Consider the following 12,536-nt stretch of genomic DNA (forward strand, 5'->3'; position numbering starts at 1 on the left):
AAAAAAAAAAAAAAAAAAAAAAAAAAAAAAAAAACTGAAGTTTAAGTCCTCTTTTCCAAGGTCAGACAGTCTAGAAGTGGCAGCTCAATTTGAATTCAAGCGCTAGCACCCTCTCTACCACATTACCATAAGAAATAGTGCTCACATGTAGCAGAACAATAATTATTATAGTAAGATTGGAAATAAATTCAGTGGAGTGAAGGAACAAATTAGGAGAGAGAATAAGATTTAAGATGGTTCCTTGTAAAAGATACACGTGCGTTAATGTGCTTTTGTGCCTACCTAAAATGTCCTGAATCCATTCAAACATTTACTTTTTGTGGTCATTATAACTTAAGGATGAGCCAGAAGTCACACTGACACCTTGCAGGAGCATTTACTGGATGTTTGATCCCACCTCACAAAGACACCCGTGAAAGAGAACTAGAACTGCTTACAAAAGTGCCAGGAATGTAGAATAAGTGTTCAAAGCAAGGGAAGCTATTTTGAGGGAGATTAATGGCAGTGTCTTGTACTGTATAGATTTTTAAACATTCACTGTATATTTTGTTCAGTCCTTGTAGTCCCTGAGTTGGGTTTTGAAGATTGGATTTGCCATTTCTGGGGTCATTGTGAAGTTTAATTTTTGTTTTTTAATCAATTTGGTAAGGAATTCAAGGTAAGGATGCCATGGAGTGAAGGGGATTCCAAATAGGAGAAACAGCTGGTGTGATGGTGTTGGTGTGGAAGAATGTGTGACGTGAAGATTTTGGGGCAGAAATTTTAGTAATTCAAGAGCCACTATTGCATTTTTCCCCAACACTGCACCACCTATATTATAATTTACTTAACATATTTCTTTGAGATATCTGGCTTTACTTAACAGATTAGTTTTTAAAGGAAACTGCATAACAAACAGTATGCTAAATAGAATACAACTCAATAGAAAGTAATAGTAAAAAATAAGCTTAATGAAAAGTGTTATTAAATTTTAACTAGACACTACAGCTGGCTCAAAACCTGAGGCCTGCACTCTGTTAAAAGTGGTGTTTCTGGTGGGATGTAGTTCAGTGGTAGACCATTTGCCAAGCATTTGCAAGTCCCCGGGTTCCAAACTCAGCCTTTAAAAAAAAGAAGTGATATTTCTTTAAATTTGTTTTCTAAATCATATTTTCTTCTCTTTAATTAGAAGAGTTGAAATTACAGTTGCTAACATTTGTTGATGCTTACTCAGCACTAGACATAATTCTAAGTGTTTCATGTGCCTAGTTCCTATTACGGTTCCCATTTTTTAGACAAAAAAACCTAATGTACACAAACGTAAATAATACGCTTAAGGTCACACCTCTAAGAAAGGGTGTAACAGGATTTTAATTTAGGCAGTGGGATCCTGAGCTCAATGCAAGTCATTTAGTTTGCAATCTCCGACATAGAAGAATTGAAAAGGGAATCACGCCGGGGGATTTAGCTCAGTGGTTCCACCGCCTGCCTCTAAAGTACCAGGACCCAAGTTCAATCCCTGGTACAAAAACAAAAGAAAAAAGGAAAAGGGAATCATTTCCTCACTGGGATTCACTCTGTATGACTGACCCTTTGGGGGATGCTCCTTAAGAGTTGAACTTTGGACTTGAGTTTTTGCTTTGCTTCTGTTTTACAGGTATTACCTTGCAAATTGACTTACTTGACCTGTCCTACTTTGCCTCTTCTAAAGAGACATAACCTTGACTGACGCTACTTCATAAATTAATGTTGGGATTAAATTAAAAAGTGAGCAGTAAAAATTAGATTCGGGGGTTCAAGTTGTTGGTAGTTTCCAGTGTTAAACAGAAGAGCATAAAGTTGGTCTGGGGATATAGCTTAGTGGTAGAGCTCTTGCCTGGCATGTGTGACCCCCTGGGTTCAATCCCCCATACCAGAAAAGAATAATAGATTTATTTTGTATGTAATGAGGAACCCTAATATCTTCCTAAGCCGGAAATAACATGACCATATCTCTTTTAAGAAAAGCATCTTAATAGTAATTTGAAGAAAAATTTGGAGAAGAGAGTGAAAATAGGGAATATTAGCAATATTACAATGTAAGTCAAACTCAATAATCTTTTTCATCCTTCTCTCCCAATTCCTCTTCTTAATCACACAATGATAGCATATAGAATAACATTTCTACTTCATCTCTTCAATTATATTATTAGTACAAGTTTGCAGTACATAATGATCACATTCCTCGTGGGGACCTGGTACATGTACCGAACACATCTTTAATTCTTTTCTTTCCATCCCCTCCCTCTTTCCATCTTCCCCCTCTTTTTTATCTCAAAACAAAAGTGACCCATAAAAATAAACAGTGACACTTTGTCCTGACAGCTGCTAAAAGAGCATACATCTCCCTTGACCTATTTAGAAATACTCTGTGTTCTTTGCTCAGGAGAGAAAAGATTAATGCCCTGGTTGACTTTGAGGTGGTGAGGGTCAGCTTCTTGATAAAGCAGAGCAAGCAGAACAGAGGGGCACTGTCGGATGTGTGTGCCAGTGTGACAGAAGCTGTGCACGTTTCATGGCATGGGACTTTGCATAAAGGACACAGAACACAAGTTCTAGATATGATCTTTGTTTTCATTGTTTTCTGTTGAGGAAAAACACCTTCCAACTTACAGTATTCTAATAAAGTTAATTGGACATATTTTAAGAACTATTTGGAAATGAGATTTTGTGCATGGAGTTTGCAGTGAGAATACTTTTTGAAAATTGTGGATCCTCTGCAGAAAGAAGTCAAGTGCATTGAGTGAATTCAGATGTGTTGCTGGCCCCTGGAGTTGGGATGGATATGGGGTTGTCACTAATTAGCTAGTCAGCTCAGCACAGTGCAGGATATTCAAGGACAGGGCCCTGAGAAGATTTCAATGTCTCGGTGCTATTGCTTTGCTTTCCACTTTTTAGCACATCAGCCAGTAATACAGTGGCATAGATTGTGACATTGTTATCTTTAGAATGCTTTTTGAAATATTCCCTTTGACCTGGAAGTAGAACGGTAAACTTTTAAGTTTTCTCTGTGGATAATAGGATTCTTATGCTGAAGATATGGCATCATGTATCCAATTATTTTGTAAATAAACCTCTTTAAATTTCTAAGAAATAACTCACATAGCTCAGATAGTCTCTGAGTTCCAATGCTTACTTTTGATTCTCAAAAATAAATGGGTTTATATTACCATCATAAAGTTTTTGGCAGTGCTGAGGTTGAACTCAGGTCCTTATGCATGCTAGGGAAGACCTGTACCACTGAACCACACTCCCATCATAGTTTTTGATGAATAATAATACATGAGTTTAAACTCCATTTCAGATGTAGAAAGTTAGGACACTTGATGTTAGCTAATGGTAACAGAGGAACTGCACAGGACAGTTGGTAGTGCTAACTAATGGTGCTGTTCAACCTGAGAAAAGGTTACAAATTAACCTCTCTCAATAATTATTTATTTGAGGACCAAGGTGAAAGCCAGATAGTTGAGAATTCCTAGACTCTGAATTCTGTTACTAAGTTCAAGTCTACTTTCTTCAGCTCTCCAAAGCCCGTGCTATAAGCCAAGAGTTCCTGCCTAAAAGATATTTATTGACAGCCAAAACTACTAAGTGGTTAGAGAGCAAAACATCAACAGGTAGAGTGTGCCTTCTAGGAGCACAGCAAGACTCTGGTAAGACACTGTCTCTACCTGTAAGAAATTTAGAATCTAAGATGCCTTGGGGGCCAGAGGAGATAGGGTAGGAACGGGGCTATTATAATATGTAGGGCTGGGTACAATACACAGCAAGATCCTGTATGTCATAATAAAGGCTCAACCAGAGACCCTTGGGGCCCAGGGGAAAGGGCCTAGTTACTTGCTCAGGGGAAGTTTGTGTGTAATGGTTTTCAGTGTAGGTCTATTTATAATACTAAAATATTGGAAGCAAAGGTTAAAGTATGTACTAGTTAATGTATATTTATACAATGAAGTATTTCATATAATAAAATGCAAATGAATGAGGAGGGCTGGGGATTTAGCTCAGTGGTGCTGCCATCTGCCTCAGAAGTGCAAGGTCCCAAGTTTGATCCCTGGTACAAAAAAAAAATAGGAATGTAACATGTAGTTATGGAAGGTTTTTGTGACATACTGTTGAGTGGAAAAAAAAATTTAAAATATACTATACCATATTTTGTGTCAGAGGAGGAAGAAATAGGGCCGGGGATTTAGCTCAGTGGTTCCACCACCTGCCTTGCAAGCACAAGGACCAGAGTTCAATCCTGGGTACCCCCCCAAAAAAAAAGAGGAAGAAATATTTGTGTGCATTTGTTGGTTTCTATGTGCATGAAGTAAAGAATACATAAACAGAAACCAAGTCAGGCATGGGGGTGCATGCCTATAATCCCAGTACTTGGGAGGCTGAGGCAGGAGGATTGCCATGAATTCGAGGCCTGCCTGGACTACATAATAAGACCCTGTCTCAAAAGATAAAACCAAAAAAAAAAAGAGGAATGATCATTATCTATAGGGCCTGGCAACCAAACAAACAGAGAATAAGATGGAGAGTTTTCACTGCTCTTCTTCATATATAGATTTTTGGACCATGTGAATGTTCTCCTATTCTAAAAGAAAATGTCTTGTTAAAATATGATTGAGAAAACCAGGGAAAACTTCATGACATAAAAGGGGAAAGTTTGGGACAAAGGTTATAAATCAGGGATAAAACACTTGCCTACCACAAGTGTGAGGCCCTGGGTTTGACCCCAGCACTGCGGGGGGAGGGGTGGCAAGAGTATCTTAAATAAGTATGTAAATGGTAAAATAACCATTAAGATTTCTCTTCATTTCAAAAAAACAGTCGGGCGTGGTGGCTCACGCCTGCAATCTCAGCACACGGGAGGCTGAGGCAGGAGGATCGCTGTGAGTTCGAGACCAGCCTGGGCTACATAGTGAGTTCCAGGTCAGTCTCAACTACATAGTAAGGCCCTGTCTCAAAAAACAAAAAAACAAAACAACAACAAAAACAGACAGCTTCTTTATCCTGAAATGAATTGTAAAAGGTTGAGTTGTTTGGCATTGTTTTTGGGTATCAGTGTAGTTTGGGGTTTTCCCTATGACTTTACCCTAACCCTGAAATTGAGCACCCTCGTTATAGAAGTGAGCACTTGTCAGTACTGAAGAGTATCCTCAAACATGCATCCTTAATTTATTCTGCAGCAAGCAGTGACTCTCATGTCGGAGAAGTATTTGTTTTAAAAATGCTCCTGGCACTTTTTGTTTCACAGTTTTATTGGAGAATAAATTACTGATTTTTTAAAAATCACCTGTTTTAAGTGCAGCATTCCATGAATTTCAGTAAATGTGTAGAGTCGCACATCTGCTGCCACAGCTCCCATCGCCTCGAGAACATTGCCTCGTCTGTATCCGCTCCCCACCCCGGCTTAGACAACTACCGGTCATCTATACTATCTGCTGCTATTATTTGTCTTTTCTAGAATTTCATATAAATGAAACCAAACACTATATATTATTTAGTTGGTTTTGTTCATTTACTTTTGTCGATATCCTGACCAGTGATGTTCTGAGTGTTTCTGTGATGTCTTTGAACACGTTTTCATTTTTCTTGGGAATGAAAGAAACTTTCTAGGAAAGAAACTCTTAACTTGAGTTGAGTGTTTATATTTAATTTGGGGGGGCGGTGATGCCAGAGATGGAACTCGGGCCCTTGTGCTTAGGAGGCAGGCAACGGAAACACTGAGCCAAATCCCCAGCCCCTATATTTAAATTTGTAGGGAACTGCCAAACCATTTTCCAAAGCAGCCGTGCAATTTCGCATTCCTGCCAACAGTATGTGAAGATTCCAGTTGCTCTACATCTTTGCCAGTGCTCATTACTGCACCACTGTGTGTGGAGCTATCTTGTGGCTTTGATTCGCAAATCTCTCGTGACAAATATGGTGAGCATCTTTACTCCTTAGCTCATTGTTTATCCTCTTTTAGAAGTACCTGTTCAAATTGTTTCCCTGTTTTTATAAGATTGTTTTTCATTATTGAGTTATTAGCATTTTTCATATACTCTATATACAAGTCCTTTATTAGATACATGTTTTGCAAATATTTTTCTCCCAATCTGAGTTATCTTTTCATGTTCTTAAAGATATTTCTTGATAAACAAGTTTTTCATTTGAATGAAATCTAATTATCTTTTTTTCTTTCACAATTTGTACTTTTTAGCATGAGTGTTGTATTTTATACATACACTGGCTTTCTCTTTGTTGCAGTCAAGCTGTGTTAGTCGACAGGACCATTTACATTTCAGGACAGGTCGGCAGAGACCCTGCAAGTGGACAGCTTGTGCCAGGAGGGGTAGTAGAAGAAACAAAACAAGTAAGTCATTTTCCACATTTGAAGTTTCCTTTTCTACTTCTTTTCAATATTGATGAGGAAATAGAGACCAAAAAAAAAAAAAAATAGAAGGAAAAAGTGGAAATAAAGCTTTTGTACACGGGGCGGAGGGGTGAGGGGCAAGATATACCATGTATGGATACAAATTCCCTATGATGAATGTTATCATTATGTATATCTAAAATGTACAAATAAATGTGCTGCTAATAAATAAATGAAAAAATATTGATGAATATTAAGAATCCTCCACTGCCTGGCCTGAGGATTTAGCTCAGTGATTCTGCTGCCTGCTTTGCAAGCACAAGGTCTCAAGTTCAATCCCCGGTACGAAGAAGAAGAGGAGGAGGAAGAGAGAGGAAAAGGAAGAAGAGGAGGAGGAAGCAGAGAAATCCACTGCCTGATTGTTTTGGTAGAGATTAGATGCTTTTTACAGCCAAGGATGGTGGCACACACCTATAATCCTAGCACTTGGAAGGCTGAGGCAAGTGGATCACTACAAGATCAAGGCCAGCCTAAACTACATAGCTCCCTGTCTTAAAAACAAGAATAAAAGCTTTTTAAACCACTCACTGATTTAAAACGGCTCTTGATTAAAGGACTGGAGCTAGAAATTTAATGAATCATTTCACTAAAAAACAATATTCCCACCTCGCTAGCACTAATGTGGTTTTAAACCTGAATTGTCAAAATCAAATAAAATGTTGCCACTTCCACGTGGATTGGGAAATTTTCTTTTCAAGGCCATTGACCTCCCCCCATCACTAACCCCAAAAAAGTCACCACCATAGAAGTAAAAGGTCAATATTTGTTAGAGAAAAATATCAAAGGTTACACATAACATGTTTTTAAAAGAATGTTTTATATAACAATTAAAATAATGGAATTATTCTAATCAAATAATGGAATTAAATTGTAATTTAATGCATTCACAGAGTTGTTTGTAATACACAACAATAAAAAACAACCTAAATGTTGCCAGGGATTTAGCTCAGTGGTTCTGCCGCCTGCCACACAAGCACAAGGTCCCGAGTTCGATCCCTGGTACAAAAAAAACCCTAAATGTCTATCCATAGGAACTGGTTGAATAAATTATGCTAGATGTATACAACTGAACTCATATGGAAAGATCTCTAAGATGAATCATCACGTGATAAAATGAACATTCAGGACAGTGTGCACCTTACGCCATCATGTGTGCGTGCTTGTGTCGAAGAATATGTGCATTTCTGCTGGTAAAAGCATCGACTCTCTCTAGTAGAAGAATATGAAAGAAACTGGAAGCTGTTACCTCGGGGAGTGGGAGTCTAAGGGTCAGAGACATCTTGCTGTTTCTTCTTTTGCTTTTGAAGTTTTTACCTTAACTGTGTAGCACTTACTTAAAACAGTCATCATTTTTTAAAAACACAGAACTGTAAGTAAATGTTATATTGTCATCAGTAAGGAAGGGAAGAAGAATGAATTGAAAATAATAAGTTGAAGATAAGATTTAAAAATTGAAGCTTTTCTAGAGGCCAGAGTTATCAAACATATAGAATTCATTAATATTGGGGGAGTTGGGGGTGTTTGGGAATTGAACTCGGGACCTTGCCCTTACAAGGCAAGCACAGTACCACTCAGCTAAATCCCCAGCCTTTACTAATACTGTTTTTAAAAAAAAGGAAAAAGAGCCCTTTCACATCAATTATTGCTTTAAAAGAAAACATGTTTTCATGCTTACCACTTCATTCTTATCTTTGAAGAATTAGAGCATGGGGGATCCTGGAAATTATTTGTTTCAGCTTCATGGAAACTGACTAGAAATGATGTGTTTCAGAACTTTGTTCCAGTATTTTTTTTTCATTGTTCCAGTCCTTTCACTTAGTAAAGGAAAGAGATCTCTTTTAGGACACATCTAGAAAGTTGCATGTTTCCTGGTTTTCCGCTAGAGGAATGCATCTTTCTGTGAAAAGACTCTTTCCTTTATTGAGTGAAAAGACTGGAACAAAGTGCTGAAACACATCATTTCTAGTCAGTTTCCATGAAGTTGAAACAAATAATTAAAGGAACAAGATCCCAATGATGAATGTAACTGGTACTGTATATGTATACCTAAAATGTACCAGTAAACTCAATGAGGAAAAAAAAAAGAGGAGAGTTTTTATGTCGTGTGAGCCATCTGAAGAGGTAATGGAAGGATGTAGCTGCATTTCTGTTGCAGTTTAGTATGACACCCGCGCCTTAGCCCTTTTGTGCCTTGGTTTCAGGCTCTTAACAACATAGGCGAGGTTCTGAAAGCAGCCGACTGCGACTTCACCAACGGTGAGCTGCTGGATTTTACTTCACTGTTAATTTCCTCCACTGTTAATATTTCCTTGTTTAGTTTTGAGGTTTTTGTTCTGGGGGTGGAGGTGGTGGTTGCTGTTGTTGTTGTTTGTACCTGGGATTGGACTCTGGGTTTTCACACTGAGCCATACCCTTAACACTTTTTTTAGGGTTTTGTTTTTGGTTTGTTTTGTTTTGTCTTGGTTTTTTTTTTTTTTCTTTTAGTTTTTGTTTTTTAGTTTTTATTGAGACTGGGTAAGTCGTTAAATTGCCCAGGCTGGACTTGAACTTGCTATCCTCCGACTAAGCCTTGCACAGTGCTGGGATTACAGGCTTCCGGCAATATGTCACGCCGTATCTTTCTAGCATTTTAAAGTTGTTTCAGTGGTGTGGGGCGCATCACTATTCCACTTCACTTCTTCATTCCCATTGTAATCAAGACAGAAACATGTGTACTGTTTTTCTGTGTTTTTAATCAGACCAAATAACTAAGCCTGTGACGATGTACTTATCTTCTAGTGGTAAAAGCAACTGTCTTGCTGGCTGACATAAACGATTTTGGTGCTGTCAATGAAGTCTACCAACGATGTAAGTAAAATGACTTTATTACTGTTTACTGTGCTAAAGAGAAATTAGTTTAACATGAATATGTGTCACTTATCAATTCAGAGTGATAGGAAATGCTTTACAAAATGATATCTGTCCTAAAAGAATTAATGCTTTGATTAGAAACACACAGTATTAAACCCATAAAAAGGGTCTGAGATATTTCTGTTGCATTTCTAAGATAGTATACAAAAATGTTACAAATCCATTTTCCTAAAGCCTAATTGTGGTAAACCTCCCTTTGGCTTTTTAAGCTTCCTAAAAGTTATTTATGGACATGGATTATATTGTCTTACTTTTTCCAGAAAGCTAAGACTTCTAGAAAAGTATTAAAAATGAGTTATATGGCAAAATGTTTCATCAAACCAGTGTGAGTTACTTCTCTCAATTGTTGCTTCTATCTAAGAACTGATTAGTCCACAAAGTACTCACCAGACTTTGATTGTGCAGTAACAGTACAATGTCTGGAAACTAAAATGAAATTCTTTTAAATTCAGATTTCAAGAGTAATTTTCCTGCTCGAGCAGCTTATCAGGTTTCTGCTTTGCCTATGGTACGTACATTTGAAAATGACTCATCTACACAATTTTAAATTTCTACATTGTGTTTTGAATAAACCAAACTAAGTACTGTGAAAGGAAATTTAAAAGTAAAGAATATAAAGGCCGGGAATTTAGCTCAGTGGTTCTGCCTCCAGCCTCATAAGCACAAGGACCTGAGTTCGAGCCCCGGTACCAAAAAAATAATAATAAAAATAAAGAATATAGTTCCATGCTTTTGGTTTTTTGAGACAACATCTTGCTTTGTAGCCATGACTGGCCTCAAATTCAAGGTCCTCCTTCCTCAACCTCCAAAGTGCTAGGATTGCAAGTCACCACACTGGCTTGCTTCCTAGGTACTTAAAGTCTGAAAGTGAATGCCCAGTATTTCATCCATAGGAAAAAAAAAAAATTAAGAAAACTTGCTTCTATAAACTGTGAGCCAAAATAAACTTCTCTGCCTTTCAAAAAAAAAATTAAACCTTGTAAATCAGAATATTTAAGTGGGAGAAAAATTGCTAGGTTTGGTGGCAAGTGCCTGTAATCCCAACATTTGGGAGGCTAAGGCAGTGGGTTACTGCAAGGTCAGGGCCAGCCTGGGCTACAGAGAGAGTTCAGAGCCACCATGAACTACATAACAAGACCCTTTCTCAAAAAAAAAAAAAAAAAGATTGAGAAAAAGTACTAGAGGACTATAAAAAATTTACTTAGAGGACTATAAATTTGAGATGGGTTTTCAATTCTGCATAAAAAGTTCATTTAGTTCTTTATCAGAAATCTAGACCTTCCCCTCGAAAAATGCTGTCCAAACCAGCAGCACATGTAGTGCTCATCATCCTGGTTTTGGTCCTCCGATCTCACAGGTAGCTCTTTCCTGTGCCTCTGAGCCACATGGTCATACAAGTGGAAGTCAGGCAAGAAGGTGCTCTTAACTGACTTCTACTTGTAATTCTCCACTAACCAAATATATCTCCCAAGAGTGGCATTTTTATTAATTAGTTGCTATGTGGAATAACCATTATCATCAAACTGATTTAAATATTGGGTTTCATAAAAGGAACTCAATGTGGACATGGGGTTTTTGTTGTTTTTTGTTTGTTATTTGTTTTCTGAGACAGGATGCCAGGCTGACCTCAAACTCACAGTGATCCTCCTGCCTCAGCCTCCTGAATGCTAGGGTTACAGATGTGTGCTGTCACACCGATACCCAGACGGGTCTAACCCTCTTCTGGACCCGGCCTACCTAAGCTTCATTTGATGAATGGGCAGCACATGCGTCTAAGAGGGCTGCTGTGAGCATCCAATGAGCCAGGCATGGGATCCTGGCCTACTGTAGGTTCCTAGTGAATGCTCCTTGTCCCTTCTTTCTTTGAGAAGTGTAATGCTATAAGTACTATGGTACTGTTAGCTACATGCGTATTGGGCAGGTGTTCCTGAGCTCTCCTAATTTGTACAAAATTGTGGACATGGTTTCTCTCCTTTCCTCCAGGGAGCCCGAGTGGAGATCGAAGCAGTGGCTGTGAAAGGGCCACTCACAACAGCCTCGCTCTGAACAGGCCCACAGCTGCGACTTGGGCATTTCCATCATGGCTTCAATCAGTGTCTTAATTTTTATAAATGATGTTGGAAAGGGCAAGTGTGACTAAAACATATAACATTACAGAAATTCCATCTCGTGGGCAGATCTGACACGAGTCAGTCGCTGCAGGATGAATTACACTGAGGCACACCCATGCTGCACGGTGTGAGGGGAGGGACGTCGCAGTCGCAGTCACAAAAGTGGAAGAGAAAGAGCCTGCAGAAGGAGGAGTCAGTCCTGGGAAATAATACGGAGCGCACCGGTTTAGTTAAATCCTCTTAATTTAGCGGGCAAAATATTTAGTTCCTGTGTTAGACATATGATTATGCTTTTACTTCAGTAAAATTAAATTAGACGAGTGATAGAAGTAAAGCAGAAAAAAATGGACCAAATTTTTATAAAGATAGAATTTTCTAATGGAAATAAAACAGACCTGCAGATTTCTCTTGGTGTGATTTTGTTTACTTTGAATGTTTTGAGGGGAGTGGTTTTTGTTTTCGTCTTTTTGAAGCAGAGTCTCACTATGCAGTTCAGGAGGGCCTTGAACTCACTACGCAGCCCAGGCTGGCCTGGAACTCGAAATAATCCTCCTGCCTCAGCCTCCCGAGTGCTGGGACTACAGATGTGCACCACTGCACCCAGCCTATTGTTCACTTCGTTTTTAACAGTTTATTCGTGAAAATGTTACCTGGTAGCGGGGGATGGAACCATCAGAGTATTTATAATCATTTTGTGTTTGTTAAGTAAAGTCTTTCTTTCTTGCTTTTTTTCTTTTCCTTCTTGGAGATGGAGACAGCCTCTTGTTGTATTGCCCGAGTTGACTTCAAATCTCCTGGGCGCTAGCTGTTGTCCTGCCTCAGCCTCCTTAGTGGTTGGGATTATAGAGGTGCCTCTGTCCCTGGCTCTTTATTTCAGCAGTTTTAGAAAACTATATGAGTACTTCCTCCTTGTACAATAAATCCCAATACAGAATTAAAGAGATTAAAAAAGGAAATCCCCCCTTCCTTTCCATTCCACAAACTTCCCCAAAGGAACAAACCACTGCTGCATTCAATACTTGAATTTTTGGTTTGTTCTGATTATTTCTAAATGGAACTTTATACATTATTTTGAATTTATATATATATAT

General features: G+C 38.4%; 1 protein-coding gene across 1 annotated transcript in view; it reads left to right on the forward strand.

The window, feature by feature from the left end:
* The window catches only part of Rida (reactive intermediate imine deaminase A homolog), a 13,582-nt gene extending 1,876 nt beyond the window's left edge, over positions 1-11,706 (forward strand). The window contains exons 2-6 of the mRNA XM_010619571.3: positions 6,259-6,364; positions 8,626-8,680; positions 9,203-9,271; positions 9,787-9,842; positions 11,318-11,706. Of these exons, the coding sequence (XP_010617873.1) occupies positions 6,259-6,364; positions 8,626-8,680; positions 9,203-9,271; positions 9,787-9,842; positions 11,318-11,380 (349 nt within the window). The 3' untranslated portion in view covers positions 11,381-11,706. The remainder of the gene's footprint in view (positions 1-6,258; positions 6,365-8,625; positions 8,681-9,202; positions 9,272-9,786; positions 9,843-11,317) is intronic.
* The last annotated feature ends 830 nt before the right edge of the window (positions 11,707-12,536 follow it).

This window comes from Fukomys damarensis, unplaced genomic scaffold (genome assembly GCF_012274545.1).
Source record: "Fukomys damarensis isolate Sample0158 unplaced genomic scaffold, DMR_v1.0_HiC HiC_scaffold_5, whole genome shotgun sequence".
NCBI classification, from domain to species: domain Eukaryota; kingdom Metazoa; phylum Chordata; class Mammalia; order Rodentia; family Bathyergidae; genus Fukomys; species Fukomys damarensis.